The sequence below is a fragment of the Platalea leucorodia genome (genome assembly GCF_965183815.1).
Source record: "Platalea leucorodia genome assembly, chromosome: 10".
In the NCBI taxonomy this organism is placed as follows: Eukaryota; Metazoa; Chordata; class Aves; order Pelecaniformes; family Threskiornithidae; genus Platalea; species Platalea leucorodia.
Window position 1 is genome coordinate 22,042,953 of NC_138832.1, and position 18,872 is coordinate 22,061,824.

At 41.6% G+C, this 18,872-nt stretch overlaps 1 protein-coding gene across 10 annotated transcripts in view; it reads left to right on the forward strand.

Moving 5' to 3' along the window:
- LOC309595950 (dolichyl-diphosphooligosaccharide--protein glycosyltransferase subunit MAGT1) overlaps window positions 1-18,872 on the forward strand; it is a 106,717-nt gene that overhangs the window by 8,169 nt on the left and 79,676 nt on the right. For 7 of the 10 annotated variants that reach the window (XM_082323560.1, XM_082323567.1, XM_082323568.1 and 4 more), the window contains exons 8-9: window positions 1,185-1,259; window positions 1,727-1,817. In XM_082323560.1, the coding sequence (XP_082179686.1) occupies window positions 1,185-1,259; window positions 1,727-1,817 (166 nt within the window). Of the gene's footprint in view, window positions 1-1,184; window positions 1,260-1,726; window positions 1,818-2,599; window positions 4,094-9,011; window positions 9,237-9,790; window positions 9,892-18,872 lie in introns of those variants that run through there. The other 3 variants (XM_082323566.1, XM_082323570.1, XM_082323569.1) reach the window with 3 other exon arrangements.

Consider the following 18,872-nt stretch of genomic DNA (forward strand, 5'->3'; position numbering starts at 1 on the left):
ACAATGATTAACAAGTCTCTTCAGTTGCAACAGCAGTGTTCTTGAACAGAGTGACTTCTGCTAATTTCTCCCTTTTCTCTTCTTGTTTTATCTACTCAAAATCTCAATTTCAGCAAGTGATGCATTGGTGGTTTTGTAATAGAATAATATAAAGTCAGCAATTGGTGTTTAAATATGCTGTTGTTAAAAGAATTTTACTTTCTTGCTGTGTATTATCAAAGATTTTTTTCTAAACTTAAAACATCCATTTGGAGGGGGACTTCTGATCTTTTTCTCATTATTACTGTACTTCTGGTGCACTCAGTCAAATTCAACCTAGAAAGTTTTTGTTCATGGTTATTTGTGTTGTTGCTATCCATTACATTTGCGGACCCAATCTACCAGTTGCTGGAGACATTTAAAATGGTAGAAGTTGGCAAGGTTCTTGTAGGTTGAAGTCACTTTTCTCTTCTACTGAGGGTAGACCGCATCTGAAATGGAAAGATTCCTTAATGGTCCCGTTGCAGTCAATGATAAGTATTTCTCATTTCAGGAGGAGGATTGGGACTGAACATCTATAGTGAAATAGAATGAAATCTTTGGGAATTCTGTCTTTTGTTCCACTGGATCCACTATTTTGCTTTGTTAGGATTCATTCTTTGCAAATGTCAAGCCTTTTAAGTTCTCTGTGCTTCCTTAATTTTACAAGCTTTAATTTTTTTTTAATTTAAGGATTAGAAAAGACTGAAATATTGTTACTTGAAAGATGCCCTGTTGGATTAAACATTGCAAGCATTTTATTTGTTCTACTAGCTGAGTAAAATGCAGAAGTTGAATTCCTTTGGGGATTTTCCAGTGGAGTAAAACAGTAGTAGGAGTGGATTGAGCTCTCTGGGAGGGAATGCTGTTTCATGACAAGCTGAGATAATAAACGCATGTTTTTAATTTTTGTGTGAAGACCTACTATACTTTCCAGTTTATACTTTAAACTTTGTATTTATTTTCTCTTAAAAGTTGACATTATGAATGCTTTTCAGTTGCTTTTTCCCCCCCATGGTTGCTGGTTTGGCTGGGAAGTCTTTAATTTTCCAGTGAGTTTTAATGCCCCAGGTATGGAGTGGGAGCTGAATTTACAAGATTAGGAATGAGTGTGTTGTATTGAGTCTATTGTATTTTGTTGATTTAGCCTTAAACAGCGTTCGTAGATGGTGGTGTTACTTTAGGAATGGTACTCCTCCACGAAGCTGCTACTTCTGACATGGATGTGGGGAAAAGAAAAAGTAAGTACTAATACTCTTCTCTCTAAGGGAAGGCATATTCAGTAAAGATATTAGATTACACTATCTAATAGAAATGCTTTTGCACTGTGGGTTTTTGTACACTTCCCACCTCTAAGCAGAAGTGAATCATTTGGTTTTTCGGCACCATTTGGGGTTGCTTAGCAAATTGCAAGATAGACTCAAAGTCCTTTTGGGAGAAGGGGAGATACAAAGATGCTTTGCAGCATTTTGCTGGTAAGGGAGAGAAGAAGGGATTTACTTTCTCCTAAAGCAATGGTATAAAATTGATTTACAGTAGGAATTTGAAAGAAAATTGGTGTTAATCTCATTCTTCTCAGCGACTCTAATAGAGGTCGTATCTGACCAAATCTGTGAATATTACAGAATGTTTTTGAAAACCCCAGTCACTGCGGTGTTTTTGGGGACAGCTGTTACACTCCCAGAATCTTATTCTGCATCTCTTGCAGTCATGTGTATTGCTGGTATTGGCTTGGTGGTGTTGTTCTTCAGCTGGTTGCTGTCTGTCTTCAGATCTAAATACCATGGCTACCCATACAGGTACGTCTTTGCTGCTGCTTCAGTCATTGTTTTCCTGTGCATTGCAATACAGCTACAACACCATAGAGTTTTTTGAAGGAAGTAGGTAAACACAAATGAAGACTTAAAGATTGAGAGTGATACTAGAAGTTTGGGGTTTTTTTTAATCTGGACTGTATGGTTATGAATGAATCTGTTCCTGCTGACTGGTATTTCCTTGTCTGGTAATATTAATATAAACCAGAATGGAGAAATAGGCAAAGGGCCTATTTTCAGAAATCTCATTTGATGGGAAATACTCTTTTAAAAATGCTCCAGTTGCTTCTCAAAGAGTGGCAATATTGGTCAATATAATGACCAGAAATAACAATATTTGATGGATATCATGATTTTCCAGCCTGTCCAAAGGAAATATTGTGGTATTCTCCTTTTCATGCCGTTACATATGTTACATACATATTAATTGACTGCTTTAAACTTGTTGTTTCCTCAAGACTTTTCTCAAGACCAGAGGAGAGCTGAACCTATTCCCTGTTTAATAATTGGTTGGCTTTTTTTCTGGTCTGTGCAATGGTCTTGCGTCCTTCTGCTAACTTTGTTGTAGGTAAGATGTGGTTGTCTTGGCTTTTGAGTTACTAGAAGACTCGCTTTTAAGCAATTTCTCCACAGCTACTTACCTCGAGGTTTCATCAGGCCCGGTTTCTCATTCTGATTTTCTTGGCATATTTGAAAGCGAAGTGGAATGTTGCACACCTTTGTTTCTTATAAAATTAATAAGAATGCTTGTTATTTTGTTCCTGCAGTTTCCTAATGAGTTAAAGGATTCCAGAATCTGTAACATCAGAAAGGTGGCGACTCTGAAATTGCGTGTAATGGAATGGAAGAGTTAAATACGTATGGTTCGTGCTACCTCTCTTTACACTGAATGAGATAGTTAAACACTGAACCAAAGACGACATGCAGTGCCTTAAATATAACAAGCAATTTGCTCTGAACGACACAGAGTATTAAGATGCAATCCCTTTTTCATAAGCTTTACATCTTCTTAAACAACTCTTCTTCTAGTGAAATTTAGAACTTAATGCTTAGAACTACATTTCCATAGACTAACTAGAAAAAATACTTTCAATTCAATTGGGTAATCTGTTTCCCATATGTTTTTTTCCTTCAAATATTTATCACTTTATTTCCTGTTTGTGCATAGCAGGTGACAATAGCTTCTCTGTCCTGCCTTTTCGTGGTTGAGAAAACATTTTCATATACCTGGAAATCTTTTCCTTCAGTCTGTGTGCGACCCTTGGACCATACTCCAAATTCCAGTGTGGAATGTGCATATCCTAGAGCTGTATCTCATTTTTGAGAGAGTACTTAACTGCTGCATGATGCAAGAGGTTGTTTCACAGATGAAGGGAGAATTTTCAACAGGTAGAACTGAGTTATTAATTCAATTATTCATTTAAAAACTTTCTTTGCCAAATTAAGTTGTAAACATTGGCTCACAGCCAAAAAAAAATTCTTATACTGACCAACACTCTCACTCTCAAAAATACAAACCAAAACTACCAAGGTGACTAGCTATCTGTAGCATGAATTAAAGGTTTCTAACTGGCTTTCAAGTTACTGCTCAGAGCCCTGACAAACCAACGGGTATCAGATTTTTGGTCACTACGTAAGTTCTTGCGTCCTCCACTTATTTTCTTGACGTTTTTATCCTTGGGGGGGATATGGGAGTGCGCAGAGATATCTAATCCCAGGATAAATATTGTTACCCCAGGAAAGATTTGTTAGCCTCACGATTGAATACATGTGCTTTTTGCTCTCTCGTTTTCTCCTCTCATCTCACAAAGATACTTTGCCTTATGGATTCTTGAGTGAAAGACATTGTGCCTCAGCCCAAGCTGTTGTGTAATTCAGCACCTGTACTACAGGAAATCTTTGCAGCCTGATTCAGTGATACTTCCTTCTGTAGGCTGTGGTGGCCTTGGAGGTTACTAGTCAGAGGAAAATATGATGAGACTTTTGTCTCCTGCTTCTGCCTCACCCTTGTCTCAAGAGGTTACAGAATTTAGATTGAATCTCGGAAAGGACTATATCATTCAAAGTAGAATGTTACTCTTAGCAATTTTGCTAAATTAACACATCTCAAGTGCCTTAACTTCACTAATCTAGTTGTTTGATGTTTCAACTTGTTGAGATGCATTTTTCTATGCCATACCGAATGACAAGCCTTAGTGGAATGGATAAATTGTGTGCCTGACTCGATTTTGGACAAGTTTCAATAAAATTTTTTAGTCTAATCCATGCTCCTGTGTCTTTTGAACTTCAACATGAAACAAACCAAACAAACCTCTTTTCTTCCACTATTGCTTCAATGTGTTAATAAAAATGTCTGTATATGGTAAATAGCCTGAGTATGGCTGAGTAGACTGGATTAGTAGCATATATGTGTTTATGTGGGAAATTACAGCCCAAAATGTCAATAGTGGAGATCTTCTCATGTGGCCAACTAATAGCATAAAGATTGCATGGCTTTTACTTGTCTTTGACAGCTGTCCTGAGGTGAAAATCTTGGCTTCCTGGAGTCCTCGACAGATCCACTAACAGTGTTTCTGGAGGTGGAATCTAGTTAGCACTATAGATTTGCCTGGAACAACTCTGGACTGCTGTACCTGTTGCTTATTTTCCTGCCTTATTGGTACAATCCTTCCAGTAAACGTTTCGGTTGGTTGTACTTCAGTCATTACCAGTGCAGGTGAGAATGGCTTACAATCTCGTTCTAAAGAAGTAATGTTTTTTCTTAAACTTTCAGACTTGTTTCTAGTTTTTCTGACATGGTGCATATTTTATTCAATTTCTCTAAAAAGCATCTAATCGTATATTAACTAAACAGTTGCACATTGTGCTGGTGGATGGTGGAGCCCTGTTGGCCTTCCACTTAAGGTGGTATAGTTGTTGAGAGTTTGGGATTTTCCTCTTTTTCCATGCTGACATATGAAATGAAAATAATGCTTACTTTTTCCAACAGTTTTTCTGCTCTCTAGGCTGAAACTGAAGTGCATGGAGGAGGGAACAAGTGTGATAGTGGAGCAAAAGAAGATTGAGTGCTTGCAAGGACCTGTAGCAGACTTAGGGAGCATGCAATTCTAGACAGATTTGACGTGTGCAGCAGTTGAGAGGTAATGGCCAGCTATAATTGGTACCCGGAGTGATTCTTTGGGAGCATTGGCACGTGTATCTCACTCACTAGTTAGTGTAATACAGTTCTGGACCAGTAGAACAAAGGTGGAAGAGGCAATGCATTCGAGAACTGGTATGCTAAAACTGGGAGTTTGATGAGGCCATCTCCTTTGGAAAGTGAGTCATTAAACAGCTCAGAAGTACTGTAAAAGCTCACCTTTAGAGAACACTTATTGTAATAAGAGGAGGAAATGGTGTATTCTGTAGCTGAAAATGGACTGTGTGGTTTCGTTAATGTGGCTGGCCTCAAAGATTGCTGCTTTTTCTGCTTTTGAGAAGGGGCTGTGGTGTATTTAAAAATTATTTTGGAATAATAGCTAGAAATAATTTAGGGAGTTCTCTGATGAGCTAAGCCCAAGGCAAGATAGTAAATCTATTTGGATTAATCTAGGCAATGGTTTGTGTTATCTACAATTTACTGGAATCTCCTGTCTTCAAACCGTTGCAGTGTTCAGCACAGAACGTGCTTCTTAATGTGGTGCCTGGTAGTCATTCCTGCAGTGAAGCCTTTAACAGAGGGGCTTCATAAGCACGTGCTCTTCAGGAGCAGAACTATTTAGTCCTCCAACAAGATAGAAAACGCGCTCAGGTCTGCATCTGCTGGGTATAGCTAAGTGCTTGTGCAAATAACCTTAATTAATCCCATGGCTGGTGATGTCCGTGTGGCTGAGTCACGTGGTTAAGATGCACGTTCAGACGTGAGGGTAAGATCAAGTTGAACTTGGCAGGCAATGGGATAGCCATCGGTGTCTGGGGAATGTGATGAGATGATGGCTGCCCAGAGGGTTTAGGAGAAAAATGTAGATGCTTTTATGGTCACAACTATTGGAGATGTAACCAAATGTGCAGCAAGCCTTATTCTGAGCCTTGTTAAAAAAAGTGTAAAAGTAAGCATCACAGTAATTTTTTTATTCCTAGTCGATATTCCTGACAAATCAAAGTACAAGTTTTAGAAGTAGTGAAGAAAACAAATTGCTTAATTTTCTAAACATTTGGAACATCCAAAGAAAATCAGATGCCTGAATCACATGTGCTTGTTTGGGTGTGCTGCCCATGACATCAGATTATGCTAGATCGTGGCATCTTGTAGCCAAACTTTGTTGGGAGAAAAGAATGGTCTGTAGTGTTCCTTCATGGTTTGTTAGCAATGGTTTCTGATAGTGTGTTTTAAAAAATATCCAGTCTATAACAGAAAATCACTTATGCTGAAATCAGATTTTTTTTTTTTTAAGAAGTTAAAATTTCAAAGTGCTTTCATCTGCTATAAGAAATTCATTCTCACAAAGGATTTGGAAAAGTACTGGCACTTTTTTCTGTATTGGACCTTGATGTTTACTGCTTTCTCATGCTGCAAAGGTTTAATTAGCAAATACAAACCGCTACTCAAATGATTCCATACCATCGCTTTGAACTTTAAGGGGAACAGAATAACAGCAAAACAAAGAACAAACCCAGGCTCTTGGGTAAGCAGTCATCTGTTTTCAGTTTTTATCATGCTTTTTTCTCTGACGAATAGAGAATGAGTTTCATTGCACATAATCTACTCCATTTAAAAGCTCAGATCTTGACCATTCCTATAAAACTAATTTAAGCATAGTGTTCCATTGTTCTGGATTACTTGTGCTACTCTTATCACAGGTAATAATCTGAAAAAGATGTATATGTAGTTTGTATTTCTAGGTCAGGAGCACATAAAGTTATTAAAATATTCTCTTGTCAATTGATTACTATACATGTCTTTCAGCCATTTTTCTTGAAAGTAGGCTAATATCTACTTAAGAAAACTAATTACTAGCATTATGAAAAAAAATAATCAGTGTGATGAGACTCTACAGTGGCCCTTGGTTTGTCCTGCAAACTAAGCTCTGAATCCTCATTCTTCCAGGAATTTTGGAGCAGGCAGCAGTGTCTGTTAGTAGAGCGCTGGGGGAAGGGGCCCTGTGTGCTGGGGAAGCGTAACTGTAGGTACGTTAGATGTGCAAAATGGTTCTCTACGGATGCACGCGGTATCTGTCCATACGCAGATTTCAGTGTGCTTTTACAGTCTGGTTTTTGACAACCTCTTGATAGTATCAGGTTTTGTCTTCTGCAGTAATTGTTGGGCGATGGAAACATTTCCATTCTTACTTTATCTTGACCTTTTTTCACAACAGGATTTCTTTTTCATGTGTAACTTTAGATATGTTATGAATTGGAGGCAATCAAATTTGGTTTTTTAAGCTGCTTTCAAATACCTTCTTCCCTCTCCCGAGGAAATAGTAAAAGAAAAAAATATTATAGAGTAAAAGTAATAAATACATCTATGCAGTTATTCTAAATCAGTAGGATATTAGTCTATAAAGCAGAGTAAATCCCTTGAAGAGGAAAATAATGTTTTGTGTTCTTATTTTAATCACACAATTGGAATATTAATGCAGAGCTAAAAATAGGTAATGCTTCTGGTTTAATTCATCTGTCTGGTGGCAGAAAAATAAAATGGCTTTTTGCAATTTTTTCGTGGAATTTGTAGCAGCCAGTTAACACGGATTTATCTTTTTTCCTTCCAAAATTTAGCTAGAAGGCAGGTGATGCTTTCGTCTTTTAAAACTGTAGCATTGACCATGAGATAGCATTTGTTAACAAAGCTGTTATTAAATCTGCTGTTTGGTATTACTAAAATTCAGCAAATACAGGATGCAGTTCTCGGGTAAAATGTTAAATTCTAAAGCAAATTACGTTTAGACCAGTTTATACAATTTCCCTGGGATGTGTAAGCTTGTGTGTGCTGAAGTGCAAAAATGCTAGTTATTCTATTATCATTGCCTTTTAGAATGAAATAGATATTAAGGAGTAGTTATACATAAGATGACAAGACTTTCACTTAGGATTTTTTTCTCGTATTTCGCACATTGCGTTATGAAACCAGGGGAGTTGGTACATTTTTTTTAGTTTCTGCAGAAAAATATATTATTTTTCCAAAACTGCTTGTCTGTTATAGTGAACAATACTTGTCACCTGTTTCAAATTCTGTGTGGTACTGGACTTGGTTTTGGTGGTCCGTTCTGTTTTGATCATGTGGGGAGATGGAAGTTTACTTGAAAACCGCAGCCAGTGGAGTTCGGTAGCCTTCTCATGAAAGCATGTAACTTCTTTCCCTCTGAACAGGGATGTGTTCCAGTTACCTTCTTTTCAATACAGATTTTAACATCTGACAGGAACGTAGAAGCTGCTAGTACAAGCAGGGAAAATTTATCTTGGCATGCTTATGTGAAGCTGCAAATGATGTGTTTCCTTATCTAAAGAATTTTCTGATTTTAAAAAAGTTCTAGCAAAGCTGGGCTTAAGTGAAGCTCTAGCTAGGAGTGTAACTTGGGTGCTGCTCAACAAGTTCAACGTCGATAATTCTCAATATAGCTTACATTGTTCATATCTTGCTGTCTTTTTATTCCGTACTTGGGAAGTTGTCTCCTCCCAAGCTCGCTTCCGTGCTCATGTCCTGGTCTGCTTTGAGTTCGATGGCTGGTCCCCAAAGGGGATTAGGGTCATTCTGGTGCTGTTACTAGAGTTTGGCTGGCGTTGCAGTGTTACTCTTTGTATGGCTGTTGTATTTAAATGCCACGATTAACTTGATGTTGTTGAAGCCAGGTTGCAGAATCGCCCAAAGCCGCAGTCCTCTGACGATGAAGTGGGTGGCTGGGGACAGGGTGAGGCCCGACCCTCGCTGTCGCCGCTCGCTCCGTCCCCTGTCGCCCGTGACAGTCCTGCAGGGGATGCGTCTGGCTCGGCTCCCGCCACAATGGCCGAGGCCGTCGGGGCACCCATAGGCTGGAGCCCCCTGCTGGGCAAAGTCGTCAATACACTTTGTTTTGAAATGATGTCACGGGACTTGGTGCGTGACGTCAGGCCCCTGCCGGTGATGTAACCCTCCCGCCAGCCAATCAGAGCGGGGAAGGTTGGGACGGTGACGTGAACGACCCTAGCAACAGGCCCCGTCGGAGCCGCCCAATTAGAAAATCGCTGGGGGCGGCAAGGAGCCAATGGGAGTCGGCGAAGGAGGAAGGCGGCAGGAGGCAGGTCTCCCTCAGCCTCCCTCCGATAAGATGGCGGCGGAGCTTGCGATGGTGGCAATAACGGCTTTGTCTCCTTTCAGCGCCTGAGCCCGGTTCCGGCCCGGCCGGCCGCACCGAGCAGCGGCGGCGGAGACATGACCGCAGAGCCCGTGAGGTACGGCCCGGAGCCCGCCCCTGCCCGGCGGCGGGGGGGAGCGGCGGCCGCTGCTGGCGGGCGGCCTCCGCGGCTGCACCGCCCGGCCCGCGGCCCCGCGGCGGGGGTGGGGCGGGGACGGGACGGGCCCGGGGCGGCGGGCGCGGGCGGTGTCGGGCAGGAGGCGGGATGGCGGCGGGAGGCCGGGTGGGCAGCGCAGAGGGAGGGGACGGCGGCGGAGGCGGCCGGGCGCAGCCGGCCGGCGGGCGCTCGCCTCGGCTCGTCTGGCCGCGGCCCGGCGCTTGACCCGCGGCGGCGCGCACGCCCCTCTTCGCCCGGCGCGGCGGGGTCGGGCCCGGGCCCGGGGGGCGGGCAGGGCCGGATTGGGCAGGGCCGTCCTGTCCCGTTCCGGCGGGAAGGCCCGGAGGGGCGGGGCCGCCGTCGCCCCCCGCCGTCGGCCGCCATGCCCCCGCCGCCGGGTGCGAGGGGATGTGCCCTCCGTCCGTCCGTCCGCCCTCGCCCCACGTGTCTGCGCTGTAGTAAAGTCCTTTCTCTCCCGCTGATCCCCCGTGAAGGATCTGTTTTCATGCTGGTTTACAAACATCTCCCTCTACCCTTGAAGAGCTGTCTCCTACCGTGTTAATTGTTACGAACGGCTCCTGTTTTGCTGCGTAAAGTAAGTAAGCTGACAAAAACCCAAGTGAAGTCAGTGTTAAGAAAGACGCCGTGTTAAACTATTAATAAATAGTTGGCTCTGTATGCTCTCAGTTTATCGGTATCTCAGGGGGTCTGATCAACACAGGCCATCACCCACAAATATTCCAAATGCCTAAGGCACTATGTAAACAATAAAGTACTGTCACTTGACCCTCACGAATGTTGCACATATTTTCAGAATCAAACAGTGTTAAGAAAGAGAAGCATCGTGCTGTCTTAAGTGCTGAGCCTTGGATAAAGTTTTTCCGTGGTCATACTTGTGTGTCTTTACCACCCAGTTTTAGACTCTCATTAACTAGTTCATAACTGCTGTCTAGTTTCAGCCAAAAGTTAAAGGGATGGTAGTTTCCCTCCTTTTTTGTGTTGCTTGATTTTAAAGCCTTAACGTTTCTGAGGAAGTAATACATATGTACTCTGCTTCCAAGAAAAAGAGATTTTTAAAAGATTGTCATCGTTACTGGTGTTGATCTCATGCTGGATGTAAGTTATGAGTATTGCAAATATACATTATTTGGTGTGTGACTTCCCAACAGTTAGCAGTTTCTTCTGCATATGTTTTCATCCTTATTTTGTAAGATAGGAATTGTCTCTCTCTTCCCCCTTTCTCTTTCTCACTCCCACTTTCTCCCCTCTGTGTTCTTCAAATACTTTGACAGCTTAAACCACTTTTGTGTTGAATAGATTATTTTGTATGTTGACTGAAATACTAATAAGGCTTTTTCCTTTTTTTCCCCCAGTCCCTGAAAATCAAGGGTAGAGTTTGATTTTTGAATAGCAAAAGGATCTGTCTTACTAATATTTATTGACTGTTCTATGATCCTAATTAATATTGCACATTCTGAAAAATGCTCTTCCATTTGGACCGCTTTGCTTTTTATTTTACTGTGACTGTTGTATTTTGTTCCCTGTTTTCCCATATTCTGCTTTGTCTTTTTTTGAACTGCTTGTTCCTGGTCTGTATTATGAAGGCTTTGTACTTAGCCCTTTCTATATTCTTATGTTGTCATTAGTGCAAGAGTTAGTGTTAGTACTAAGGGCCTGCTTTAGTTGGTGCTTCAGTGGAAGAGGATACAGAAGCTCATACATTTTCCATGCAATTTTTCAGATTACCTGCAGACAGTAAGGTAAACTGGATTATTTCAGATTATGTATGATCTTGAAGATCAAAAAGTATGTGCAAAATAGATTTGAGAGCCTATGTGGTCTTTGGGTTGGATCTGTCCCACGTAATAAGCAGGCCCAGTGACAAAATGCTTTTAAGTAGGTAGGCATAATATTTTTTTTGGTGCTCCAAACTTTTCTTCTCTTCATGTTCTCATTCAATCTAAAGTTTTTATAATTCTCAGCCCATATAGAGCTCATCTTGAACAGTTTGGTTTTATTTTACAAGAACAGTTCCATGCCAGGAACTAGGCATGACATTGTAGGGTACCATGGTTTCAGGGTTATAAGCTGATGAACACATTGCATGGGCTTTTTCATAGTTTCTGTCAATTCAAGTTCTACTTAAAATTGGAGTTGGAGAGAATGAGAGGGAAAAGAAACACTCACACACGTTCTCTCTCTCTCTTTTGTTCCCATTTCCCACAAGTCCTGTTGGCCTGTCAGCTGCCTGCATTTCTGTCACCCTGCACATTCATTTCATCTTCTGCTATCTACAGTTTTGCTCGTGTAAAATGTGTACAGAAATAAAGCTAGGAGATTGTTGTTAGAATTCTTTGGAAGATATGCAAACAACAGAGCTTCGATGGCAAATCTTTTCCCAGTGCTTCTGGAAGATAGACTTAAAGGGTTTAAAAGGAAAGTAGTCAATCAATACTAGTCTGCTGGCTATGAAGTTTAAACTTTTGTTATGAGGAATACTTTTATTTAATGTTAAGAACCTAGGAGTCTCCCATGTCCAGGATGAGAAGTTTCGAATGTTGAAAAACATAATGAAAACTGGAGTAACTTATTAAGAAACTTTAAAAATAAATGCTGCCTCTGTATATGTTTATAAAGATTTCTCTGCAACCTTTGCCCAAAAAAGTGGTAATTTTTTTTTTTTTTAAAGTGGAGGAATCTTTGTCATAGTGACCTAACCTGTTCTTACCAGTCAGTTCATACGTTGTACAAAATAAGCACAACAATAGCAAAAGAAGATAAGTTTTGAATCTTACTCACTTGAATCATCTGCTAGTCAATGTAGTGGTACAATTTTTTTTTAAGTTGGCAAAATAAACATCACTTTTTTTTATGTAGTGTAGACTTTTCAACTTTCAGTATGATATTTTGGTAACTTCGTCTTAACATTTTTGTTAAATTTTCTGCATTTTTGAGTTACTTGAATGTCTTTTTTCTGAGTGATATTATAAGGTTGTTTGAGGCATGTCATTTAATGCCACAGTAATGTAATTGGAAATAAATCAATAGCAGTCTTGCATATTCATCTTTCATACAATTACGTGGAATGGGCATAAGCAGATTCTTTGACTCTTTCCCCAAGAAGAGTAAAACTTTAGGCTGGCTGTCGTCTTCTGTGCCAGGTGTGCCCCAGAGCCAACGTGTTTAAACTACTTAAATGAAATTTTCTGAGAGGAACTTACTGCAGTGACTTCATTATTTCTGTTTTAGTACAATGCTGTCTCTGTCAGGGTTTTGTAAACTTTGTGTCAGGTTCTTTATAGGGCTTAACTGAAGGTATCTTCATTTTCTATGAAATAATTAGGTGTGACAAAGGGTGTATAATACAATTTTTGCATGGGATGGCCAGTGTTAAGGATGGCCTTAACATTGTGGAAATCTGAAATTCCCAGTTCCATTGTAGATGAGTGCTTGCACCCTCTGCTTGAAGGGAGGAAAAGTTAGTGCTTTTTATGTGGATATACCTCACCAGAAGTAAATATAAAAAATAATGCTAAAAAGTGCTATGTTCACCATAAAAACAAATGCCCGCAGTCTATGACAAAGCGTGTTTTTAGATTGGATTGTAGATGTGTCTTTTATAAGCAGAAAAGCCCAAGGATACTGCTGAACGTCATGAAGTCGCATTTCATATCGCTGGAGCTCAGCTTGTGCCTGCAGGTGATTTGGAAACATGAATCAGTTCACGGATAGGTCAGTGGCAGGTTGTTCCAGTGGTGAGTCAGGAGGGGAGAGAAGAAATTGTAGAAATTCGGTGCCAAATATAATGGGAGGTTTTATATTGACTTTAAAAGATGGTAGGTGAAGTGCCCTGATTTACTAAAGGAAAAGTATAAAGCTTACATAATTTGTTACAACATCTAGCCACCAGGCAGTTGTCATTGAAGATGGATGATGGATTGACTGATGTTGATTTTTTTTTTTTTTTTTTTTAATTTTAGAAAGGAGTGAAACCTTGAAAAAATCAAGAACTTGATTACACAGGTTGTTGACCAGTGTCAACTTTAGTGCTGTTTAGGCAGTTTATTTGCAAGTCTGAAAGCTACGCAGTTGTAGAAATCTCTATTTTAGTAGGGCCAACTGTAGGCCTTAATAGGTTCAGCTGTAGAAGCCTTGTTGGGCAAATAAATCTATCGTGTGAAGCAAAACCAAAAAAATTAGGCAAGAAATTCAAGACTGACAGTGGGGCAAACAGAGATGACTTTTATCTTGTAAATAAAAACTACGCATCAGGTGGGCTACAGTCCTTAAAACCTGTGGCAAACCTGATTGGGAATATCTGGGAGACTTGAAGGGACACGCTTTAATTCTTAGACAGAGTTTGTAATGAATCATGTCTTGTTGAGAGTCTGCGATAAACTCCGGGAAGCAGAAGGCAAATGGAGCAAAAGAGAAGGCAGTTGTAGAGTTAGAGCGGAATGATGCTATAGGACATGGAGCCCTTCTTTCCCTTTAAACAAAGCATGTTTAAGCTTTTTAAATACAACTTTCTATTTTCTATGTTATATATGCTAGTTTGAGCTTCCTTTCCTGAATTAATGTAGTAAGGTATTAAGTTTGCCAGGATTTTTGTCTCATAAAGGTGAAAATACAGTATTTAGAGTTTCAAGTGGTTGACTTCGGTCAGTATTCTTCAGGTTGCAGATTATTTTGCTATTGAAGTTACAGACTTCTGTGTGGCATTCAAGCCAACCTAACAATGCAATTGTTTGTCTTAGCTTTTTTTTTGCCCTTCTTTTTTTAAGCTCCCATTAAAGAAACAGGTTAAAAAACAAAGAATTTTTGACTTTTTAGTGAAGCATGGTAACTCTCAGCCAAATCCTGATATGGTTGTTTGTATACCATCTCAGTAAAAAGAAATTGTGTAATCTTCCTTGAACAGAATAAAGGGTCTCTTAGTGACTTTGAACCATTGCTTTCTCATTCCCCTTGTGTGTCTGGAGGAAATAATTCTGTTTACTTGTCTGAACCTGTTATGCTGTACTTAAGCTCCATAGTTACTTCATCCACATCATCGAGTGTCTTCACCTGTACTAGGTATCACTTGATTAAGACCCTGTGGATTTAAAGTCAGTTCTAAACAAAGTAAAAGAGTGCATCTGTGTTAACGAAGTCTTAAGCGTAGAATCTCTGAGTTTAATGAAGTGCTAGATGCCTGCATCTCTTTTCAGTGAGAGCTTTGGTATTCAGGTAGTTTCTGGCTGTATCTGATTCAATAAGTTTAATGTGGTACAATTCCGTCTAAACAAAAGAGAACTTTTTTACTGTGAGAATGGTCAAACACTGGAGCAGGTCATCCAGAGAGATTGTGGAGCCTCTGTCTGTGGAGGTACTCAGAATGTGACTGGACATATTTCTGGGTGACCTCCTGTAGCTGTCGTGGGCACACCGCTGGCTCATGTTCAGCCGGCTGTTGACCAACACCCCCAGGTCCTTTTCCGCCTTGCAGCTCTCCAGCCACTCTTCCCCAAGCCTGTGGCGTTGCATGGGGTTGTTGTGACCCAAGTGCAGGACCCGGCCCTGAGCCTTGTTGAACCTCACACAGTTGGCCTCAGTCCATCGATCCAGCCTGGCCAGGTCCCTCTGTAGGGCCTTCCTGCCCTCCAGCAGATCGACACTCCCACCCAACTTGGTGTCGTCTGCAAACATACTGAGGGTGCACTCGATCCCCTCGACTAGGTCATTGATAAAGACATTGAACAGAACTGGCCCCGGTACTGAGCCCTGGGGAACACCAGTTGTGACCGGCCGCCAACTGGGTTTAACTCCATTCACCACCACTCTTTGGGCCCGGCCACCCAGCCAGTTTTTTACCCAGCAAAGAGTACGCCCATCCAAGCCACGAGCAGCCAGTGTCTCCCGGAGAATGCTGTGGGAAATGGTGTCAAAGGCTTTACTAAAGTCCAAGTAGACAACATCCACAGCCTTCCCCTCATCCACTAAGTGGGTCACCTTGTCATAGGAGGAGATCAGGTCAGTCAAGCAGGACCTGCCTTTCATAAACCCATGCTGACTGGGCCTGATCCCCCGGTTGTCCTGTACGAGCCGCATGATGGCACTCAGGATGATCTGCTCTATAACCTTCCCTGGCACTGAGGTCAGGCTGACAGGCCTGTAGTTCCCTGGATCCTCCTTCTGGCCCTTCCTGTAGATGGGCGTCACATTTACTAACCTCCAGTCGAGTAGGACCTCCCCGGTTAGCCAGGACTGCCGACAGATGATGGCAAGTGGCTTGGTGAGCACCTCTGCCAGCTCCCTCAGGGCCCTTGGGTGGATCCCACCTGGCCCCATAGACCTGTGGGTGTCTACGTGGTGCAGCAGGTCGCTGACCATTTCCCCTTGGGTTATGGGGGCTTCATTCTGCTCCCTGACCCTGTCTTCCAGCTCAGGGGGCTGGGTACCCCGAGAACAACTGGTCTGACTATTAAAGACTGAGGCAAAGAAGGCATAAAGTACCTCAGCCTTTTCCTCATCCTTTGTTCCTCTGTTTGCCCCTGCATCCAATAAAGGATGGCAATTCTCCTTAGCCCTTCTTTGGTTGCTGATGTATTTATAGAAACATTTTTTATTGTCTGTTATGGCAGTAGCCAGATTAAGTTCCAGCTAGGCTTTGGCCCTTCTAATTTTCTCCCCGCATAACCTCATGACATCCTTGTAGTCCTCCTGAGTTGCCTGCCCCTTCTTCCAAAGGTCATCGACTCTCCTTTTTTTTCTTCTTCGTGTCATTTACCTGACCAACTCTAATTTTGCTGCTGCCTGGTAGTTTAAGCTCACATAGCGTATTGCTGCCACTGAAGTTACAGTCCCCGCCTTCCCAGCTCAGACTGTTATCACCTCTGCTTGCAGAAACATTCCTATCAAGGAGCAGTGAGCTTAGGGAAATTATCCACATTCAGTAGAAGAAATGGCTGCTTTTAATATGGATCAGCTTCTGTGCATAGGACAAAACAAATACGTGGACTGAAGTGGAGGAGAAAGGAGAGAACTGAGAGTGTGGCTGGCTCAGGTGTGTGTGTTGGGGCACGAGGGTTTGCGTCCTTCGGCAGTAGAGCTGGGTCATGCCAACTTGAATGGATTGTGTGAATCCTGATTGTAAAGCCTCACTTGTTTTGGCGTAATTGGTATATCAGTATAAATAAGTTATAGAATATTAATCTGATTTAGGCTATACAGTATCATGTTGCTTTGCCCTTGGAAAACCATTGTGAGTTAAAAAACAACCACTAGGATAGAAGTCCTCTGTTTCCCCAGCTTTATAAAACCATATTCTTTTGCTTGTTCAACTGATACAATGGTGGGCCAATTTTATTTTCTGGTTATGTATTTTTTCTGAGAGAGGTGGGCTTCTTAGGGTATTGCAGGTGTGTTCACTCCTTTTCTGATTAGGGATGAGAAAATAAACAACTTCTGTTGTAGGTTTTGCCATCTTTCACTCTTTCCAACAGTCTTAAGCTATTTCATTCATGTGTGTTCAGCCACAATATTGACATGTTTCGTATGAAACGACTGTGTAGGTTCTGCCCTTGTAACTGAAATCTTTGAATTGGGGTAAGTCTAACACTTTTCCTTCTTATCAGGAAAAACTTTTATGAAGATTTGCAGGTGACAGAATACTGGCCCGACTATATCAAGGCTTAGGTATTATGAAAGGAAATTATACATTTTGGGGGGGGAAGGATGCCTACTACCAGTTTTGCAATTGTATGTTTAATTAAGTTACATCAATTTCAGCTTTATTTACTATAAAACAGTAATTTTAAAAGATTATGTTTGTAACACGTTAGACATAGAAGTGCTGTGGAAAAATATCTTCTGATCTCCTTCAGAACTTTGGGTGCATCCATGTTAGCATCTGAACTAAGAAATGCATTTTTGAAAAAAGTCTCCAGATTGTCCTTGCTCGTTCAGTTTTGTTGATAATGCAGGGGGCTTGGGGTGCACAAACTGGATTCCTTCCAGGTGGAACTAAGCTGCAAGATGTGCTCCAGCATTCTTGATGTGCTCCAAGTGCTAGTGCTTGTTCGGTCTGCAGAAGCAGGCTACACCTAGTTTGAATTCCTGAAATGTATGTAGCACGGATATTGGGTCATCAGCACCAAAGCTTCCTGTGTTCTAGGGTAGATATAGTCAGTTCTTGCCCTTCCTCTTCCCACTGTCCTAATTAAAATATTCAGACTTTTCGCTGTGGACTCTCAGATTTATGTTACTGACATAGGGATACAGTCTGAAGCAGAGGATGGGAGTCTACAGACCGGCCGTTTAAAAGCCCATCTGGTTTTATTTTTCTTTAGTTTTTTCTCCTAAGGATTCTTTAACTTTGCTTAATACTTGTTGTTCTGCAGTATTTCATTGCACTTCAAAAGTGAAAAATGATTGGGACTTAACTTGAAGCAACTGTAAAGATTAAATTGAAAAACTTGTGCCCTTGAACTACTTTAAAAGTTTAAACATAGAAAAATTTTAGATAAGTGTTGAACTTAAGGAAGGTGAGTACTTAAGATAGGAAAAATCTTGCAAAAGCGTGTTTGTCAACATTGAGATAGCTGGAAAGCACTCCTGTTTCACTGGCTTTCAGGAGCCACTTGAAATTCAGATGGTCGCACTTATTTAGACTAAAAGTTGGTAGGATCCTGTGGAAGAATGAGAAATTAATTTGCTTAAAGAAAATACAGTTTTAAAACTATTCTTCCAGATGTTGACAGTAACTGGGACATTCCCCACCTACATTTTTGAAGTGTCTGAAGTGAGTAGATAGAAACTGAGCACAATAACAAGGTTTTTCCAGTGCAGTTTCGCAGTATAATCCAACGTGGCTCGGGTTTGCTGCTGAAATGGGCAGCCCTGCTCTTTCCCCTGCCCTGGCTATGAATTTTCAGCACCTCACCTGCCATCAGGGAGAATGATCACGTGAATGTGTGGCAAGTTGGATCTAAATGAAAACTGCCCTTAAAATTTTAGTTGTCCAAGGTGATTTGACTCACTTTGCAGAGGCATGATCATTAGCTGACACAGGCGATGAAGTAATGTGGTGGGTTGACCCTGGCTGGGCACCAGGTGCCCACCAAGCCGCTCTCACTCCCCTCCTCAGCTGGACAGGGGAGAGAAAATACAATGAAAGGCTCCTGGGTCGAGATAAGGGCAGGGAGATCACTCAGCGATTACCATTCATGGGCAAAACAGACTCCATTTGGGGAAATTAATTTAATTTATTGCCAATCTAATCAGAGTAGGGTAATGAGAAATAAAACCAAATCTTAAAACACCTTCCCCCCCACTCCTCCCTTCTTCTCAGGCTCAACTTCACTCCCAATTTTCTCTACCTCCTCCCTTCCAGCAGCGCAGGGGGACGGGGAATGGGGGCTGCGGTCAGTTCATCACGCGCTGTCTCTGCCGCTCCTTCCTCCTCAGCGGGAGGACTCCTCACACTCTTCCTCTGCTCCAGCGTGGGGTCCATCCCACAGCAAACAGCCCTCCATGAATTTTGCCAGCATGGGTCCTTCCCATGGGCTGGAGCTCTTCACGAACTGCTCCAGCGTG